Source organism: Trematomus bernacchii, unplaced genomic scaffold (assembly GCF_902827165.1).
Source record: "Trematomus bernacchii unplaced genomic scaffold, fTreBer1.1, whole genome shotgun sequence".
NCBI classification, from domain to species: Eukaryota; Metazoa; Chordata; class Actinopteri; order Perciformes; family Nototheniidae; genus Trematomus; species Trematomus bernacchii.
Genome location: NW_022987739.1, coordinates 12315012 through 12336651, shown reverse-complemented (window position 1 = coordinate 12336651; position 21640 = coordinate 12315012). Strand labels below are relative to the sequence as shown.

Here is a 21640-nt window from a genome sequence, read left to right as displayed (position 1 = left end):
TTGTAAAGCACATGAGTACTAAGGAACTACAATTTGTTATGCTTTTATCTTAATTACATTTTCTCAAGTTTAAAAAACAGTGACCATCAATTTTATTTGCAGGATTAAAATGTACTAATCCTTTTTATTTTGAGCTTTAGGAGTTACACATTTATGTCGCATCAGGATGACATTTCTTATCATAATAAAAGGATCAACAGCACTTCTCTAATGTGGGTTTCAGTTGTTCAATAAAGATCACTGACTGTTACAGTAAAAAAACAAACTAATAGATAAGACTAAAATTCTAAATCTTGAATTTCTTTCCTCCAATAATAGTTAAATATGAGAAACAGTATTATTTTCTGAGCTTTTCTGTGTGAAGTAGACAAACATGAGAGGGGGTCACATCTGTGTTTGACATAATGTTTCACATCATAACCAGCTGAACACACACTTTGATATTTAACAAATTGTTGCTTTTTTAACACAGATGATTTTTAAAAGTGAAATAATGCAACAGACTATAAGAAAAATAGTTTTTACTGTGTTTTTTTTGCCTTATGTATTAATATATATATTTTTCTAGTTTCTCAGAGTAACATTTGTGCCCACTTTTGCATGTTTCTGCTTGCATCCTTCAAGGATCCTGTGGATTTTGAGCTCATTTATGGGCTATGTTGGTGGCTATATAAGGGAAAAGAAAACAATAATTGGTGGATACTATCCCTTTACTACTTTTTCTTTCCAGTTACTTGTGAAAAACTTTTTGTGATGTTATTTTAGCTCTGCAGTAATGCCATGAGGTTGATTTTGGTCAAACCCACCAACGCAACTCGACGTCTTGACTCAACGGCCGAAGTTTTCCATGATGGGGACCACGAGCATTGTACCTCAGGGGGTCCAGCTCCTCCGACAAAAACTCCTGATGGGATGCGTGATCGATACTCAGGCACCTCTGGGGAAGCATCCTCTTCACTGCAGGAGACGAGTCCCGAAAGATCTAACGGGATCAGTCCATCAAGAGATTCAGCACAAAACCTAACCTTATCACAGCTGAGCGATCAGGACTGGCTGCTGCTTTGTGGCCAGGTTAGCAGCGTAGGAGATGATTCAGCCTTAGCGGGGAGAGCAGGGACCAGTGTGGAACATCCAAACCATGACAGGTGTGGTTGTTCCTGTACAGATGCTAGCCAACATCCAGAGGCTTTTAGTTTTCATCCGCAATCAAAGCAGGGCACAGTCCAGGATGATAGCCTCATGAAAGTTTCAAACAAGAGAAGCCTTTCATCTTCACCTTACACCCTGCCTTTCTATCAAAGCACCCAAGCTTTGACCACTTGCCAGGTGTTACCACAGCAAACAAACCAAAGCGATCTTTTAAAACCTGACACAAACCATACACAGGATAACTTCCTCCCCCTCCAGTTCAGAGACCAAGAAGGTCGAAAGGAGCAGTTGCAGCAACAGCCTTGCAATCATTTTAAACCTAGAGACACCAACCAAGCAACTTTATTCAACATTCCTCTGAGCTCCATTGAATGTGCCGAGACAAATCAGAAGCCTGCTGTCTCCGCAGACCTCAACTGGAGAGAGCTTTTCGGCAAAGAGCCTCTGTTAGGCCAGCAACGTCAAAAGCGAGACTCTCGCTGCTCGATGAGTACTGATCAGACTAGCAAGACACCTGGAGACCCCTCCATCGTCCACAAGTGCCGTCATCTCCCCTGCAACCCTTTAACCAGCACTGTGCAGAGGTCGTCTACTCCAGCTAGTAACAGAAGTGTGCAGTCCTTCACCACCAGCCAGTACAGCTCACTTGAGAACCAGGATGTGGTGGCAGAAAGAGCCAGACAGCGACAAAGCCAGGTACACAAATTATCTCTAAATGATGTCGGTTACGGACCTTTTGTAGGAGGTTAATATCCAACCAATTAAATAATGAGTAAGGTTTCTTTTTCAAATGGGCGCGATAACACTTCACTACATACATCTTTAAAAAATACACATATTACCCATCTGTAATTAAAAGGTAGTGCAGCAACAACAAAACAAAAGATGTTAGACAACATTTACATCAATATTTTCTACCAAAACCAGACAGAATTTTTTAATGGCAAGTCCAATTCCTGATTGTAGAAGTCAACAATATTTGTTTATGTTGCTCAGAATAGTAGGGTTTCTGAAAAATTACAATGCAGTGATTTTCTTATTTTTGCAGACAAACTCTCAGCAGCTCAGTGGATCGAGGTTCTCCCTCCCCAAACACACTCCTCCACCAACTCATGACATCGGGATCAACGGGAACGCAGTGCGACCGCTAAGCAGCCATGGCACTCAAAGATCCAGCCTTTCAGATCTCCACTCAGGCCAACAGCCTCTCCAGCTCCTTCACAGTGCCATCCTGGAGGACGCTTTTTCCAAAGTAATCAGAGAAGATTCCAGTAAGGCCAACAGTGAGAACCTGAGCAGGGAGGAAGGCAGCGTACCACGGAAGAAGACCAAGGACATTAGCTACCGGCTGGGTCAGAGAAAAGTTCTCTTTGGGAAGCGCAAGCAGCTGAGCGACTACGCGTTGGTCTGTGGGATGTTTGGCATTATTGTCATGGTGATCGAGACTGAGCTGTCGAGGGAATTTTACACCAAGGTACTTGAGTCCTCCATAAACCCACTTTATTTTTAAATATAACAGATGAACAAAGAAGTGCAATGTAGAGCAGAAATAGTTTCACATGTTTCTTTGATGTACCTGACCAGAGGCTAAACAAACGGCTGCCCTATAGTGCCACAATAGCAACTGAGTCGCAACTTTATTTCAATAAAGAGCCCTAGATTTGAGAAACTCCATTGATTTGAGAGCAAACATCACCTATTTGTATATGTTTTCATTATTTAATTATCTGTTTAAATTACTGGTTTATGTGCCTTTGCACTGTGAATTCCCTTATTTGGGATAATAACGTTTTCCTTGACTTTTTATTTTGGTTCGTAAGTGTGTCTTCACAATGTAATGCAATGACCATTTATGTCTCCATTATTTACACAGGAATCCATTTATTCATATGTCCTGAAAGGTCTGATCAGCCTCTCTACTGCCATTCTTCTTGGACTCATTGTGATGTACCATGCAAGGGAAATCCAGGTATGTGGAAGAATTAAAAGAAATCAGTGCATACCTGTATCTTGGTTTACCCTTATTATTACCCAGGACAACACTTTGACTTATTTTTGAAATATTTAAAAATAAGTAAAATCTTCCATCCAAACAAATATTCATCATAATTGTTCTCTGCTTTCGAGGTTAGATCATGTCTTTTAATATGCAATATTAATTAGGTTCCCCTAAAATCTTCTCCTTGCAGCTCTTCATGGTGGACAACGGAGCCGACGATTGGAGGATAGCAATGACCTTTGAGCGGATTCTCTTTGTAGCGTTCGAGCTCCTTATCTGTGCCATCCATCCGATCCCAGGTCAGTATGTGTTCACCTGGACTGCTCGCCTGGCTTTCAGCTACACAGCATCAGTGGCGGACGCTGACATCGACATCATCCTCTCCGTGCCGATGTTCCTGCGGCTCTACCTCATCGGCCGGGTCATGCTGCTCCACAGCAAGCTGTTCACCGACGCTTCCTCCCGCAGCATCGGGGCGCTCAACAAGATCAGCTTTGACACTCGTTTTGTCATGAAGACTCTGATGACCATATGCCCCGGCACAGTCCTGCTGGTCTTCAGTGTGTCCTGTTGGATCATCGCAGCGTGGACCGTGCGTGTGTGTGAGAGGTACAGCAGCTTTAAACTCCTGAACGTCTCAGTCTTCCTTTTCTTTCTTTAGTAACCAACAGTGGTGGAGGGTAAGTAGTAAGTACTAACACTTAGGGATTGTACTTAGTTATTTCCATTTTCTGCTGGTTTGTAGGCCTTATACTCCACCAATCTCAGAGGAAACTATTGTACCTCTACTCTTATACATTGATTTAATAACTTTAGGCCCTAGTCATTTGCCAATTCAGTTTACTAACACAACATATAATTCATAATTTAATTATTTCAACAGGCATTTATTGACCCAGCTGAAGGAATTTCACAAGCTCCCCATGAATATATCAATATAATAAATAAATACATTATTTTGCGTTAAGTACATTTTGATACTAATATTTTTGTTTAAAGGTGGGGTAGGTAATTTCGGAGAAACCAGCTCGAGTGCGTAGAATTTGAAAATACACAACCGGAGAAAATCTGCCACTTCCTTACAGAGCCCCTCCTCCAACACACACGAACGTGCACATGACCAATGAGGGCACGAGATAAGTTTGTGCACAGATGGAAGGCTGACAGGCAGGTAGGCCATCCAGTTATTTTAGCCGAGCCGGCTAAAATGATTGGTCGTGCTTTTTACAGTACTACGGCTTCCACAGATGACATTTTTGTATGGATTTTTTGTCAAAGCACTTAAGATATTCATTGCTATCGGGATGTTAAGAGCATTCCATGGAATATAACAAAAAGTGTATCTCGAGCCGGTTTCTCAAACTTACCTACCCCACCTTTAAGTCACATTTTTAATGACTTTGGTTGTATTCCTGCTTTAAGCTAGGTAAAATATCCGAGTACCGCTTTCACCTTGTTCAAATGAGATGTAATTTTGAGTAATCAAACTTAGTGTTAGTCTGCTTTTTAATCTTCTTACGTTAAGAAGAATAACTGAGCAAGACATCTCTCAGACCTTTCAGATTTACATCCAGGTGTCATGCCTCCACAGGTATCACGATGCTCAAGAGGTGACCAGTACATTTCTCGGAGCAATGTGGCTGGTCTCCATCACCTTCCTGTCCATCGGGTACGGCGACATGGTCCCTCACACCTACTGTGGGAAGGGAGTTTGCCTGCTGACAGGAATCATGGTGAGATAGGTACAATACAACTGGGCATGTAGTGAAGAGTAATCCCAAACAATCTGTGTCCTTCAATTATCAAGTTAATGTAATACATTTTAATAACTTAAAAGGGGTAAAAAACTAATGCAAATTACATGAAGCACGAATCATAGGAAAAATACACACATTACGAATACGTTTAACTGTTTTATATTTACCAGTTTACATAACAAAATCCATAATTTCTGCTAACTGAAGCTTGAATCTTGTTTGGTTTTTCAATTCAATTCAATCTTTATTTCAGACTCAAGGTCCATATCACATACAGAATGACAAGATACACATCAATAAATAAAAAATAAAAAACATAAAATCAGTCCAATTACAGCTAGCCACACATGCTCACTGTCTGTGGAGGCTATTGCGCCAATGTCTCCAAATCATGGAAGAGAACCGAGTAGAACTCTTCACAGGGTTAATTAAAATCAAGATAACATGATTGTCAGAGTCTTCTAGGCGACACATGAATTTGTACATTACATTTCTTAAAAGGGCTTGACAGGTAGGTACCCCCAAGTTAACAAACAGCTGGCTGGCACTGTGCCATCTTGGTACCCTCACCAGCAACCGTAAAGCATCATTGTATGCAACTTTTAGTTTTTGCATGCTTCTAGCCTTGTAGTTACTCCACAGGTGAGCCGTGTACAATGGAATGTTGCTACCAGTATAAAGATGACTATTAATAGTAAAAATATAGTTGGTGGTAATGTAACAATATAGTGTCACTAACCACTGCTCTTCTCCACAGGGAGCCGGCTGCACAGCTTTAGTGGTCGCTGTTGTTGCAAGGAAGTCCGAACTCACCAGAGCCGAAAAGCACGTCCATAACTTCATGTTGGATACTCAGCTGTACAAAAAGGTAATGATTGTATTTTTGTTAATATTGACAGAACTGCAGATTAAACGTAAAATACTGTTTTGTTTTTTTGGGTCCATGTTTGGTCAGTTTCTGTCTAATTTCTGTGACAAAGACCTTTAGAGAGAAACCTCATCAACACACATTACTCAGTGTAAATGTTACTGGAGACAGTTAATTAGATCCCTCTATCTGCATCATACTCTCCCATCCACAGGTAAAAAACACAGCAGCCAATGTGTTGAGGGAGACTTGGCTCATTTACAAAAACACCAAGCTGGTCAAGAAGATTGATCATGCCAGAGTACGCCACCATCAGCGTAAATTCCTGCAAGCCATCCACCAGTAGGTGTACACATGTCATCACCATGAAATCTAGAGTAAAGACAACATCAAATTGATTACAACTGGAATGTATACATTTTTGTCACCCTTTGCTCTTATACACTTATTTGATTGGTTTCTAATATATTAACAAGGGGTAATGTGTTCTTAATTCATGTGTCCTTTGTGGGGTTTGATACTGACTCCAACTTAAACTGGTTTACACATGATCCATCCAAGGTTGTGACTTACTTTGTCAAAGATAAACCTTACTCAGCATTTATTTTGAATGGAACAAAACATGACTTGGATTCTTATTTTCTATTTCAGACTGCGAAGAGTCAAAATGGAGCAAAGGAAACTAACTGATCAGGCCAATACCGTTTGTGACCTTGCCAAGGTTTGTAAAAGCACTGTATGTTGTTGAGTTTGACACTATATGGCTGTCTTCAGTGTTTTTGTCAGATGAAACCAAAAGTATTTAGCTTACCATAACTTAATCCAAGTAAACCATATTACAAAATGCCCACTGAAATAGGGTTCACATGTTACCACTTACAAAGATGTGGTCGTCTGTTGTTTATCTACTATGCCAGGGCATTGATAGGTGACACAACATATTTTTGTTTCCTGGGGAAGTGAGATTTTGTATCTTTTCAAAAAAAATTACAACATTTCTGCATTTATGATGTATGTAAAGATGTAGAGATAGGTTCCCGCTCCACTTACCCTGATGATGACTCGTGCTGTAAAATGTGTGAATGAACTGTCCTCCCTGTTGCTTTGCAGACCCAGAACATGATGTACGATCTGGTGTTGGAGCTTCAACATCGAAGTGAGGAGCTGGACAGGAGGATTGTAGCTCTGGAAGAGAAACTGGATTCCATCCTTCTCAGTGTGCAGTCGCTTCCCGTTGTGCTTTCTCAAGCAATAACAAAGCTACAAAAGGATTTCCTGGACGACTTGGCCTGTCGCGTCCACTTCCTGTCATCCTCCCTGAGCTCCGAGTGCTGTTCAGTCCCTGCCAGGCAGCTTTGTCCAGGACCCACCACACCAGAGACACCATACAGCTCATAGGCCTCACTCTGTGGCTTTCCTTGTAGTCTGGAAACTTTGTTCATGCTGGGAAGGATTTTCTCAACATGCACACTCTTCTTTTAAGTAGCGCTCTGCTACACATTTTTACAGTTACACAAATAAACCCCTGGGAGTAATAGCTCTTACTGAGCAGCCCAAATGACAAGGGAAGTGCTTTAGTGAGGGGATTCTCGGCTAAGGGAAGATCATTTTTCTTTCGTTTCCTCAGAGGTTCACAGTTACTGTAGTCCAGGACTGGGTTTTCAGCTACAAATAGACAAACATTAGTAGAGTCTCTTAGGAAGCAATAGGAAGAGGATTTTTAAGGTACCTAGAGTCTAAGTGTGTTAGTTCCTAAGTAATTAAGAAATGAGGAATACATTTTTCCCTTATTCTCGAGCTTACAGACCTCAAATGGATAAGTATTTATTTTTGATGTCTACTATTCAACTTTTTCGCGATATTTCTTTCTGAAAGAAATCTAACATTAGGGAAATGGAGATTGTCCTTAAAATATGGACAGCATTTTTGAATATGTGCTTTACATGATGTCACTATACATGAACAAGTTAAACTTATGTTCATTATTATACAAATATCCTAAAAATCCCTGTTTCAGTTGGAAAATGTTTTCCTATGATGACCTAGCAACAGTTTATTTTAAAGTTGTAGGCATACAAATATTGAGAACCTGCAATAGAAATAAAGTAAATCTATAATTATTAAATTGTTAACATTATATATAGCTCTGAAAGCTTCCTTTGTGTTTCACTGGCCTTAGCCTATACAACATTAATATAACCTTAGGACCTACTTTCTTTTGATTTGCATAGCAGCAACATACAGTATCAGCATCTTGCCGAATACAAAAGCAATAAAGACTTTTTCCCAAGATCTCTGTTGTAGGATTTTTCATGTTTGCATTTGCAGGATGGCCAGGACCTAATTGCAGGACTCTGAATTGAATGGCATCACACAAACTATTGCAAATTGTATAACACAGAGATTAAAGTTTAAGGAAGTCCATTAGTTTGTCAGACAAACAAGCTGTCTTTAGAAAGTGACTTTAGAGGACCAGGTAGGGTATGTACTTTATTTCAGAAACACTTTTTGTTATATTCCATGGAATGCTCTTAACATGCCGATAGCAATGAATATATTAAATGCTTTGACAATAAATACATAAAAACATTTCATCTGTGGAATCTGTGGTGCTGTAAAAAGTACGACAATCATTTTAGCCGGCCCGGCTAAAATAACTGGATGGCCTACCTGCCCGTCAGCCTTCCATCTCGTGCACAAACTTATCTCGTGCCCTCATTGGTCATGTGCGCGTTCGTGTGTGTTGGAGGAGGGGCTCTGTAAGGAAGTCTGAAGGAAGAGGCAGATTTTTTCGGCTGCGTCGTTTCAAATTCTAGCGCACTCGAGCTGGTTTCTCCATTCTTATCTACCCTACCCTTAAGCTAGGAATGCTGTGGATCAAGTTCAGTATAAAGCCACTAAATAAAGATAATCAGATATGGCACACACACACACACACACACACACACACACACACACACACACACACACACACACACACACACACACACACACACACACACACACACACAGATTCTCTCAAACAAACACCTGCCTCTTATTTCCAGTGCACTAGTTTGAATTGAGTTGGCCTCATTCAATTCAGCTCCCGCCAAACTGAAGGGAAGGTAATTACACATCATTATTTAGACAAGATTATTAGGTCAATATGGGGCTCCACATAAACGTTTAATATATTGAGACGATAAGGTCAAAGACATGTAACATGTACAAACACGATAAACAGCTTTTCAGTGGGGTTGTTTACCAGAACACCATCTGTCTGTCCCATGGTTACCCGTTTACGGTGCCCTTCATAATCTCGCGATATATCTCAGGAGGCAAGCTGCACCCACGAGAATGTCGTTTCGCGCGCTGAAGCTAAGCTCCAGTCACATTTCAGATTGAAAGGTCTGCTAGCCAATGAACTCGATTTGTTTAGAGCAAATTAGCCAATGGGGAAGCTATATTATTAGAGCAGGCGGGATATCAAAGTCTTGAAGAATAACTCATTGATCAACCTCCAACAAGGCAGAGTTGCTTGTGCAAACCTCATACACAAATTAGTTACGGAAAACGTGCGCGTTACTCCGTAAACCTCAATTTCTTGTTTTCACTTGGACGAACCATCAGGTAAAGCAGATTTCTTCTCGTGTTAAAACAACTTTTAAAATGGTACTCATTGAAATCTTCTCACAGTAACTTGGCTAGCTCACTATGGTTAGCTAACTTCACAAAGTCTTACCTCGTTTCTGTTTGGCTTACCTACCGAGCAAGCAAAATGTAAAATGGTAAATTAAATATTTTGTCACTGGGGTGACAAAATTGTTTGCTGTTGAATGTACTCTCAATTATCTGTGCTAACCTAACGTTGTTGAAAGGGTTCGAACAATAAGTTGTAACGTGGTTTGCTAAAACATAAAGCATTGATAGGTGCATGATGAACTTGACTTGAGCTGTTGTTTATCTGTAGTATTACCACATAATGCCTAACACATGGTGAAATAACAACTAGCTTTGGCAATTCACCGCTTCTTTAGAAGCAAAACACACCACGCCAACCTCCAAACTCTGTATTTATTTTTCAGTTTTTCCGTGTTGAAAAAACGACTCATATTTTGTCTACATTTTGTTTAAATGGAATGATCTCGGTAAATGAACGCATATCAGGAGAGAGGAAGTCGTTTTTTTTAATCAATGTTGTTGGTGATGTTTTGTTCACGGGTTTATTCGAGCCAGCAGAGCGACCAACATCTCAGCTGAGAACTCAAAGTAAAAACCAAGCAGCCATCGAGCTCAGTGTTTACCACCGAGAAAGAACAACACACGGCGTATGCAAGTAGAGGAGCGTTTAAGTACAGTTATAATCGATTCCATGGTGCACATAAGGTAGTATTTCGGTGTGTTTTATTGTGAGAGACTGAAGGCACATTGTTTGCTAGCGCTCCCTCCCGTCCGGATGTGCTGCTCAGTTTTAAAAGAACTGGGAGTGGCCTCAGCTCAGTTTCCCGCACTGTATTTAAATCAGCCTGTTCCCTCCCTTTCTGATTCTCTGTTCAAGTGACAGCCCAGTGCTGACAGAAACACAATACACGGACCAACACTGATATGATCATATTCCCTCTGCTGATCACCATTTAATTGTCCTTTTTAACTGAATTCATTTCATTTACATCCTTTTAATGATTTAATTGGCAGGAACTCTATGATGGATAGATAGGTAGGTAGGTACTTTATTGATCACAATTTGGGAAGTTTTTGCGTTGCAGCAGGATAAAAAACACAAGGCAATGTACATAAGAGAAACGAAGACACAGAAATAAACAGTCCAATATATTTGAGAAATATAAATATGAATAAAATAGCGTTAAAAGATAAAACAAATATAATGCAGGATATTATTGTGCAAGAATGGATTATCCAATATTAAATAGAATAATAATGTAAAATGTCCAGTGTGATTTAAGTCCAGTTATTAAGAAGCTATGGAGCAGACAGTTCTCTTCCGGCCAGAGGTGATTTGTTATAGAGAATAATGTCCATGCAATGATTATGAAAAGCAACAATCCACGATTTAAATGCTTTTTTTTTGTGTATTGAAAACTTACAAGCTGATATGTGGCCACCTCAGTATTAACATTGCCTTTGGGAGGCGTGTGGTGCAGTGGATAGAGCGATGGTGTTCGGATCAAGGGAGCACAGGTTCAAACCCCACTGCAGTCAGCATGTCGTTGTGTCCCTGGGCAAGACACTTCACCCCAAATTGCTCCTGTGGGGATTGCCCACAGTATTGAGTATGTAAGTCGCTTTGGATAAAAGCGTCTAACAAGTAATGTGTAATGCCTTTGTAGTTTGAAGAGTCACAATCAGTGGATCTGTATTGTTCTCTGTAAGGAAGTGTCTTTGATATGGCGCACAAGATATCAGAAACACCTGGCTCAAGATGGTGATATCTGCATTCCGAAATGACTTGAATTAGTTTAAAATCATAAGGAAGCCTAAGAATGGTCATTGTGGGTACTACTACGATTTGGACATGCAATTGAAAGAGAAAGTTATTAATTCTCAAACTATTTAAACTGCTGTGTTGCTTCTATTAAAAAAGTGGACAAACCAAATATTAGGATGGGGGCAAGGTCATAGTGATGTGCCATTCAATGCTTTTTATCAGTCTTACTCTATTACTTTTTAAATCATGTATTACTTACTAAAATGTTTTTTTTAAGGTGGCTGCAGTTGGATTTAAATGCAAATACCAACCAATTAATAGCATACAAATCGTGTTGCTCATGCTGTTGATGATGTGTTTGACAAAACTGGCTTCTATCAGATCACTGACATCTGCTGTTGTTGATGAAATCATCCATTTAACAAGAGTGAATACTCACAGAATCTACTACAACAATTATTATTTTCACTATAATGGTACATGTTTTGATTGTTAACACAGGGCAGCTGCAATGTGGATTCAAGTGCGCACAATGGATGGGAGTGAAACCCACCGGGTGGATTCCCTGTCCAAACTCACCAAGGTGGATGAGCTACGTCTCAAAATCTCTGAGCTCTTCAAGGTGGAGCCAGACGTGCAGAGACTTTTCTACCGCGGCAAGCAGGTGACGCAGCTTAGTAAACATTTTGCTCAGACAAGTCTCTGGTTTTGTTGGATTGTGTCCCAGTAATTTAAAGTCTGAAGCTTCTTAAACGTATTGGTGTTTAAAGAAGACTGTCCTTTAAACATAGTGGTAAATGTAAAACGTGTAATACAAAATATGCATTAATGTGAACGTGATAAATGCAGATCTAAAGTTTGTTTTTTGGATATACAAACTTTAACCTTGTTGTTTTTTAACATCAGATGGAGGACGGCCATACCATATTCGACTACAATGTGGGCCTAAACGATATAGTGCAGCTGCTTGTGAGGCAGAAGGTTGATGTGGTGAAAGGCAAAGACAAAGAAGCAGAGCTCTCAGACTCTGACTCTGGTTGTGGATCAACCCGGAGTGAATCCGACAAGAACTCAACTCACGGGGAGGCCGAGGCTCAGACCGCCGGCACCTCCGCCACAACAAACACCACAGAGCTCGTTGATCCAGGGTTCGGATCTTACAAGGTATGTTTTAAAGCAGTTTGCTTGGATTAGAAAGTGTTTGCATGTTATCTGTACTTTCAGGAAAGGGGAACATCGAATTGATCTTTTAGGGATAGGTAGTGAACAGCTGTGGCGTAAGACCTGCATTTAGCTACAGTAATGTTGGGAGCACGCTCATCACCCATTCAAGTCGTTTGTTGAACAATTAGATCAGCTTTCAGCGTGGGGAGAATAAAAGATTCAAGCTAAGATGCCTGAATTATTTTAATAAAAAGAATATGTGATTGGGAAATTGACATTAATGCTCTATACTTGGAGATCCATGTTGTTGCTACAGTCTGAACAACAAAGTTAAAGTTAGCAGCTCGTGGACAGCACAGTTCTTCTTGGATAAATGATGAAGCTAACAGATAGCAAGATTGCATTGACCATAATAATGATGCCTTTAAGCTCCTTTCAGTACAGATGAGTATTAGGCAAAGGTAAATTATAACATTATTTAATGTTCTACATGGTATCTTGTAAAATGCAGTGTAGAACCCGAATAAATTCACTTATTATGCAGTATATGTTTGAACAGAATTATAAAATGGATATCAGAGGGAGTCATGACCCCTTCATCTTCCTAACAATACTCGAAGCAGCTTTTAATGCAAACATTTATTTGATATATTTTCTTGTTGCTACAAACAACTATCAATAGTAATAACAGGTAAAAGAAAGGGGTTGTTGTGAGTGGCAATTCCTGTAACTCTGTAAACGATGACCCGACGTTCACACCCACTTTTTACAGTTAGAGGCCAGCTGTGTGGAGTTGAGATAACACAGGGGTTTAACTTCTTTCTAGCTCTTTTTATCATACTTCTTCTTCATAATTGTTACACAAATGTTTCAGACAGTTTTCACATGGCACACCGAGTGCCTTCCAGAAGACACTTTCTAAATGTAGGAATAAAAGTGCATGTTTTCTAGCATAACACTCTGTGTGAATACAGTTGCTGTTGGTGAACACTTGACATGAATATACAAATGTAGGTGATTTGAATAAAGTGAATGGAGAAGCTGGGCTGTAATTGAGCCTGTCTACATTTCTTCCAAAGGATTCTTATAGACATTGTGAAAATGTTTCATGTTTAGAAATTCTGTGTATGTAAGGAAACATAAGTTCACATGACCCCTTTTGAAAACAAACGGACTAATCACATTTTTTAAAACATTTACAGAACACTTAAAGGTGGGGTAGGTAATTTTGGAGAAACCAGCTCGAGTGCGCTAGAATTTGAAAATACACAGCCGGAAAAAATCTGCCACTTCCTTACAGAGCCCCTCCTCCAACACACACGAACGCGCACATGACCAATGAGGGTACGAGATAAGTTTGTGCACAGATGGAAGGCTGACAGGCAGGTAGGCCATCCAGTTATTTTAGCCGGGCCGGCTAAAATGATTGGTCGTGCTTTTTACAGTACTACGGCTTCCACAGATGACATTTTTTCAATGGATTTTTTGTCAAAGCACTTAAGATATTCATTGCTATCGGGATGTTAAGAGCATTCCATGGAATATAACAAAAAGTGCATCTCGAGCCGGTTTCTCAAATGTACCTACCCCACCTTTAATAATGTGTTGAGGACAAATGCTACAGCCTTTAAAATGCATTTCAGGATTGTTCTAACTTTCTTTTCTTTACGTCATTCAGATCAATGAGCTAGTGGATGCAAGGGACTTAAACATGGGGGCGTGGTTTGAAGCGCAGATCTTGAATGTTACCAAGTCAACAAAGACGCCTAAAGCAGAAGCTGCTGATGCACAGCCAGCAGAGGAGGAGATATTGTACCAAGTGAAATACGAAGAGTAAGAATCCCTTTTCTATTTTTGTCCATCAATCAACATGTAAAGCTATGTTGTGAATCTATGTTTGAAAATATCAGCCAATCACCTGCAATGTTTTTTATCTTCCAAACACTGAGTATATTTTGTATTTACTCCACTATGATGTGATGGCCAGAATCAAGTAAACTGGTTGCCCCAAAATCCATGATCAAGCCAATCGAGTGGTTTTTATTTGTAACTTTACTTGTACATGTGTACCTTGTCATTAGAGGTTATTTAATGAAACAAATGGTCATGTTAAATCTTTATTTATGGGAATGAACTCTGGACGTCACTTAAACACACAATTGTGTCGGTTGGTGAGTTTGGAAGTATGTTGGTGTTTGAGGAACATTCTTCTTAAGTGTACCTGCAGTTTAGCGAAATATACTTTTACACATGCGGTTACACTCCCATGCAGCAGTGTGTAGGAAGCACCTGCAGTGGTGTGTGGCTTGCCACCGAACTGCCAACTGATCTGGTATCACCTTTACCATCACAGCTACCCAGAGAACGGGCTGGTTCAGTTGCTGGCCAAGGATGTTCGCCCTCGGGCCCGCACGGTGTACCAGTGGCACCAGCTGGAGCCAAAGATGGTTGTTATGGTCAACTTCAACCCAGACGACCCCAAGGAGCGTGGCTATTGGTACGACGCTGAGATCCAGAAGAAGAAAGAGACGCGCACAGTGAAGGAAATCTACGCCAAGATTCTCCTTGGGTAAGAGCTGTGTTGCATTTAAAGGTCTGCATTTTATATTGGCCCTCAGATTAGGGGGAACTGCAACAAGTCAAATATCAGAGTAAATATCTGTTCAACCTGCTGCAGCGACATCTTGTGTTCACGTTTGATCTGTATATCAAAGTTTGTTGGTTTTTTGCGCTGTAGCCCGTGGTAACAGGTTAATTTCCTGCCGTGGTATGAAAGTAGCCTGCATAATATATTGCTATACTGCTGCGATTCTGTCTGTATTTTTCAAAAATGCCTGTTAACTTTCATGCATTTGGTGTTTTAGCTTTTCAAGTGATCATATATAACATTATAAGCATGAAAAAGTACCAATACCACGAAGGCCATCTTGACCTCTATTTCTCTGTTTGCAGTGATGCTGGTGACTCTCTTAATGATTGTCGGATCATGTTCCTTACTGAAATCTACAAAATCGAGGAGGTTGGTTCTCTGGATGAAACACCCGCTGGATCCGAGAGTCCGCTGAAAAGTAGGTTTAATTGTGTTAACTGGTATCTATTACACCCCCTAATGAAAATGCTGTAGAAAGAAACGGATTAGATGATATAATGAAATGCGTTTATTCTCCAGGATCAAATGGACCCGAGTGCAAGCACTGCAAAGATAATCCCAAGAAAAACTGCCAGTGGTGTAACTGCCACGTCTGCGGCATCAAGCAGGATCCCGACAAACAGCTGCTGTGTGATGAGTGCGACATGGCCTATCACATCTACTGCCTGAGCCCCCCGCTCACCTCCATCCCTGACGACGAGGACTGGTCAGTGGCATCAGGCTAAACTCAAATTCTGATGTATATCAAATATCCTGACATTTAAAGTTGGGGAAATTAGCAGTCATTTCTTGATGAGTGAAGATATAAGTACAATGTTGTCTTGTGGCAATGGCCACCTGTCATTGTGAAGGGAGTTTTCAAATACATGTCATTAACCTATACTGCTCCTTCATGTATTGAACTTTTAGGATCTCGAAGTGCTCGAACACACAGTTTGTAGCTGTTTTGTGGCATCGATTCATGCTTCTGGCCATTAATTGTTATTGTCACACCTGTACTCTGTATACTATCTCAGGTATTGCCCAGGATGCCATAATGACGCCAGTGAGGTTGTGTTGGCTGGAGAGAAGCTGAAGGAGAGCAAAAAGAAGTCTAAGATGGCTTCTGCCAGTTCCACCAGCCAGAGGGACTGGGGCAAGGTGAGGTTATTTTTTTGTTTTCCTTTCCTTTTTAAAATTATGATTTTGAATAAGTCACTTATAGTTGTGGGGCCCAGGGGAACCCGGTTTAATGATGTAATAGTTTAAGAATAAAGAATGGAAGAAGAGCACATTTTAAAACCCTGGATGCGCTGATGTGTGGAGGAGACTGCTCATTATTGTGTGTATGGCAACATCAGGTTGCAGAAGCAATTGTTTTTTATTAAAGTCATTGTATGCTATACCATTGATCTACGGTCAACAATATCAGTATTGGTGCATCTCCTAAAATGTATAGTTTAGTTTACTGCATTGGTGTTAAATACACAAATACTTTAATGGCAACAATTTACTCCTCCCCCCTCCAGGGAATGGCCTGTGTTGGTCGAACCACTCAGTGCACCATCGTCCCATCAAACCACTACGGCCCAATCCCCGGCGTTCCTGTCGGCTCCCTGTGGAAGTTCAGAGTGCAGGTCAGTCCACGCAGCGGGAATCCTAGAGGATTACCAATACCACGGTTTGAGTGCTCATATGTTTAGTGGCCCCCAATAATGTTTAAACTCTTTTCTAGGTCAGTGAATCTGGCGTCCACAGGCCTCATGTAGCTGGGATCCACGGCAGGAGCAACGACGGGGCCTTCTCTCTGGTCCTGGCAGGAGGATATGAGGATGACGTGGTATGTTTTGTTTATTTCCTCAAATGTAATTTTGTTATGATATCAAATGTGTTTCTATTCATCTTAAAGTTGATGCCAGACTTTTTAGATGTTTTAATGCATGTAATATTTATGTTTCTTAAAGGATGATGGTAACGAGTTCACATACACTGGCTCTGGTGGGCGAGATCTTTCCGGAAACAAGAGGACCGCTGAGCAATCATGTGATCAGACACTTACCCACATGAACCGGTATGACATAGTTAACAGGATTTCTGCATTTTCAGTTATTGCATAGAGTTCATTTCTTATATCTAAATTGTTCACTCTGGTTCTCAACAGGGCGCTGGCTCTCAACTGCAACGTCCCTGTCAACGACAAAAATGGAGCCGATGCAAAGAACTGGAAGGCGGGAAAACCAGTTAGAGTCGTGCGCAGCTGCAAGGGTCGCAAACACAGTAAATACTCCCCTGAGGAAGGAAACCGATATGATGGGATATATAAGGTATGAGGATACACTGGACGGAATCTGCATGTGTTTTTAGTTTTAGAATCTATAGAAATGTAATTAATTTTAAAACTGCAACTATTCAACTGCATGGATCTGATGAAATAAATAAGGAGCATGCATTGGTTTCCGAACAATTGAATTACTCGTAGCCCAACAACTACCTCTACTTTGATTATTTGAAGTTCGATAAATAATCTCGTGACTTTAGGCACCTATTGGTAGTCTTACTCTGTCATTGAATTCCTTCAGATTGCAAAGTACTGGCCAGCCAAAGGGAAGTCTGGCTTCTTGGTGTGGCGATATCTGCTGAAGCGTGACGATGAGGAGCCGGCACCGTGGACGAGAGATGGCAAGGACCGCGTCAAGAAGCTCGGGCTCACCATACAGGTAGAGATGATCCTTCAAGCTACATTAGAGCAAGAGGGTTTTATGTTTTGTGGAAATGAACAGTGTCCTCTGTGTAGAATGCAACTCTTTTCAATTGATTAAAGAATGGCCTTCTTTGAAAAGCATATCTTGAACATGTCAGTATGGATGTTAGCTGTTCTTTGAGCTGATGGTTAACAGTAGCATAACTTCAATTAAATGGACTTTTTTTTTCAGTATCCTGCTGGCTATCAAGAGAAAGAGAAGGAGAAAGAGAACAAAAATGTTGCGGATGATGCTTCGGAAACACCCAGCAAGTCAAAGAGGAAGAGGAAATCCCAGAGCAGCGGTATGTTCTGTTTGTGGGGATGTTTTTTGTTTTTGCTCTTACCTAATATTCAACACTAGTTCAAATGAAACTGTTGCAGATCACCCCAAAAGCTATGCATTGGTTTGCTTTGGTGTACAATATAAATTGTAGTATTGCCAATGTTATCATCATTGATCAGGTGAGGCATTTGATTGGTTTTGATTTCTGTGTAAAATCTATAAAGTATAACCGTCCACCCTTTTACTCTAGTCAATTTAAAATGTGTTTCTTTCTTACAGAATCCCCCAAGTCTTCACCAACCAAAACTCCTAAGAAAATAAAGCTAGAAATGTACAAGCTTACTAGGGAACAGAAAACCTTCATCAAGAATGACAAGCAAAACAAGAAACTGTGGGATGAAGCCATGGAGTCACTGTCACTCGGACCGGTGAGCATTACTGTGTATTTGGTTACCAGCTTATGTTTTGGAGGAATTTGAATGTGACATTTCAATTTTAAAGGACAAGTATGTCCAATACGTTAGACATTGGACAAGAAAGAGATGTCCTAAGGATGACTTTAATTGGTAAAACCACAACAGTGCTCTTGCATACAATACTCGATAGAATATCTTGCAATGGCGTTTTTTTGGGGAAGAGAAATGGGTAGTTTGTAATACGCTTTCAAATGTTTATTGTCGTTCCCACAGAAATTCCTGAACAAAGTCGAAGAAGTTTTCCTCTGCATTTGCTGCCAAGAGGTTGTCTTTCAGCCAATCACCACAGAGTGCCAACACAATGTCTGCAGGGTGAGGAACGATCATTGATGATTAACAAGAGTTTTTGACTATCACTTAATTGTATGCAGCAACAGAATCATAGCTCTAACACTGTTTGTTGTTTTGTTTTTTTTGGTTGATATACAACCTAAAATATGTCTTTATTTTATTGCTGTAGTGGTTGAGTTATAAACATTTTCCTAAACAGCTTTTGATCTTCACGTGACATCCTAACCAACCTTACACCCACCTGACTACAATGCAGAAACCATTTTTAGAAATGAAATGTCAAAGTTTGAGTGCTTGAAATTAAAATAAATGTCTGATTCTTTCCGCCTCAGGAATGCCTTCAGCGATCCTTCAAAGCAGACGTGCACACCTGCCCGGCCTGCAGGTACGACCTGGGCAAGAACTACTCCATGAACATCAACAAACCCCTGCAGGATATCCTTATTCAGTTTTTCCCAGGCTACAGCAGCGGGCGATGATCATTGGTTCTGCCTACTCTGCCCTGGAGGAATGTAAACTGTAAGGGCATTTTTCAGCAAAGGCAATAAAGAATCAATCTCTCTTAATATATTTTTAATGATTTATAAAACTGCAAGTTTTGTGGACTTCAATGCTATCGTTTTTTACCTTGGATCTGCCATGTAGTTAAAGAAAAAATGAAAATTCCTTTTCGTAATCGCGCCATTACTCCGTTAACGCCTTACACCGTGATTTTACTCCCAGCGTTTGATATTGTTCCATTAACTAATGTTAACCATTCTATAAAATGTTTGTTACCTTTTTAACTAAATCCCTCCATGTTTAGCACTGCTTATGAGGACGTTAAGTAAAGAGGGGTTGAGCCGTTTGCTTATTTGGACATTTTCTATACACTGCTATTATAAGAATATGCGTCTTATCTGGTCTGCTGTTAATTTAGCTGTTGTTGGTCAACATGTTAATGCAATTTAAGAAAAGATTCTGATCTTTTAGTCAGAGTTTTTTTACTGTCTAACTTTGAAATCTGGCCTGACAGTGTTGTGCATCTCCTGGAGCCATGTACTTGTCTGCGTTACTTCTTAGATCTCTAGCTAAGGTTGCAATTGACAACCTAGGCAAAAATCAACACACTTTAGACATGATATGGTCTTAACAGACTTCCAAATGTGACACTTTCTTTCTTTCCTGACATGATCAGATGATTGAGATTGCGCTAACATGATATGTGCACAAAGCTGCTCCAGAAAATGTAGATGAGGTCGGACTTTCATGCACAAACTAAACCAGTTCTAAGTTGAGTTTTTCTGCTCTTCAGCAGACTGAGAGGAAGTGTCTTGTCGGGGAACGTTGTCATCCAATGTGGTTTGGTTTTCTACCTTGAATATTGGTTTCTTTAAAAATATTTTCATATAATCCTTTTATATTTGTTAGAGAGATTTGGTTTAAAAGTATCCATGAATTCGATTCAACCTTGACAGCTAAACATGTTGGATTCTTAAGGCCATTATATAATGTGGTGAAGATTTGAATTTTCTCCCGTTTCCAAAAGGTTCACTTTGATGAAGTCCAAAGAAAAACAAAAAGTGCTTAACCAAGAGTGTTATGTAGGACACATCTATCTAGATATTTAGACATTGTCCCCGACACAACCTAATTAAGTCTAGAAACGTTATTTGTATTTTCTAAAACATTTAATTTGTACCTTTTCATCTTTTTATAATCTATTACTGCCATCTGTAGGGGGGCTTTTCAGTCAGATTGTTGTGCCTCCTGTGGTCACTTGTATTACCTGACCTCATTTAGAAAACAGGAAATGCTTGCATTAATAAACTTAAAGGAAATTCCCCACACTGCTCCTGAAATTTGATATTGAATCGACTAGATTATCTGAATTTATTATTGATGACTACTTTTGCCGTTGCCTTTGTCATTTATCAATATTTGGTGTTGAATTTCAACAGCAGTGTGAGACTATGTCCCTCCACATGCCAGCACTTTGAGTTTTGATGGAGAGACAAAGGTTTGCATAGACTGGGAAATGTATATTTTCGGAAATTGTATAATTTTTTTTAGTCCATTTTAGTTTTGATATGTAGTTTTTAGAATTGCTTGCACAAGTTTGGTGCAAAAATTGTCAATACATTTTCAGTGTTATTCAATAAAAAAAGTGAAAATGAAATTTTGTTTGTGTTTTTTAAGGAGACTGTATTTAGGAACATATACCAAAACAACCATTTCAAATTGTAATCTCGAAGGTTTCAGCTGTGGGCTGGAATTAAATTTGTTTTGATGAAAAATTAAAAGATAAATACTTTACAGGAATACATTTTAAGTGTGGAACTGATTTCAAAGTTCACAATTTCAATGTTTAAAGGCCCTCAAGACTCAGAAAACAAGTCAATTTATTTAGTTTATCTTAATCTACGTATGTTTTTATAATTCCAATTGTGTCGCCTTTTTTTTTTACTGAAGAAATCAATGCTGTGAATTCTCAGAGTATACCAGTATTTCATTGGACAAAATGCAGGAAATATGATGGTATAAATATAATATATTAATTATACATTCTGCAGCAAACTACATTACCTCTTCTGGAATAAATAAAGTATGCCTTAAGTTCAAAGGAAATAAATGAAATAAAGACTTCAGGGTTGGTTAAGTATTTGAAATATAAAAAAAGATTGACTTATTCCTATTTATATATAAAATATGTATCAGATTTCCCTGTACAAATACATTATCTGTGGTTTAAAAAAAAGATCTTAAATAGAAACAGTGATTTTTTTTGGAGTTATATTTTTTAGGAACTTTGGTGCATTTTAATGCTACCAAAATGTCTAATATTTAGCTAAAATGTGTATCAGATTGCTTATG

At 39.6% G+C, this 21640-nt stretch overlaps 2 protein-coding genes across 2 annotated transcripts; both read left to right on the top strand.

Annotated features, from left to right (window-relative positions):
- The first annotated feature begins 780 nt into the window (after positions 1-780).
- Positions 781-7337, top strand: kcnn1b (potassium intermediate/small conductance calcium-activated channel, subfamily N, member 1b). Its single transcript, XM_034147976.1, has 10 exons — positions 781-1071; positions 1408-1845; positions 2198-2623; positions 3023-3118; positions 3339-3757; positions 4740-4881; positions 5663-5773; positions 5988-6115; positions 6425-6494; positions 6884-7337. Exons 1-10 carry the CDS (start codon positions 781-783, stop codon positions 7169-7171), a joined length of 2409 nt encoding a protein of 802 aa, XP_034003867.1. The 3' UTR covers positions 7172-7337.
- Positions 7338-9145: 1808 nt separating this feature from the next.
- uhrf1 (ubiquitin-like with PHD and ring finger domains 1) lies at positions 9146-20945 on the top strand. The gene is made up of 17 exons (XM_034147482.1): positions 9146-9385; positions 11703-11865; positions 12108-12365; positions 14044-14198; positions 14719-14934; positions 15318-15433; positions 15535-15721; positions 16032-16155; positions 16524-16631; positions 16730-16834; positions 16959-17065; positions 17156-17318; positions 17574-17711; positions 17928-18039; positions 18300-18448; positions 18710-18808; positions 19120-20945. The coding sequence occupies exons 2-17, from the start codon at positions 11713-11715 to the stop codon at positions 19264-19266; spliced, it is 2337 nt and encodes a 778-aa protein (XP_034003373.1). The 5' UTR covers positions 9146-9385; positions 11703-11712; the 3' UTR covers positions 19267-20945.
- Positions 20946-21640: the final 695 nt, after the last annotated feature.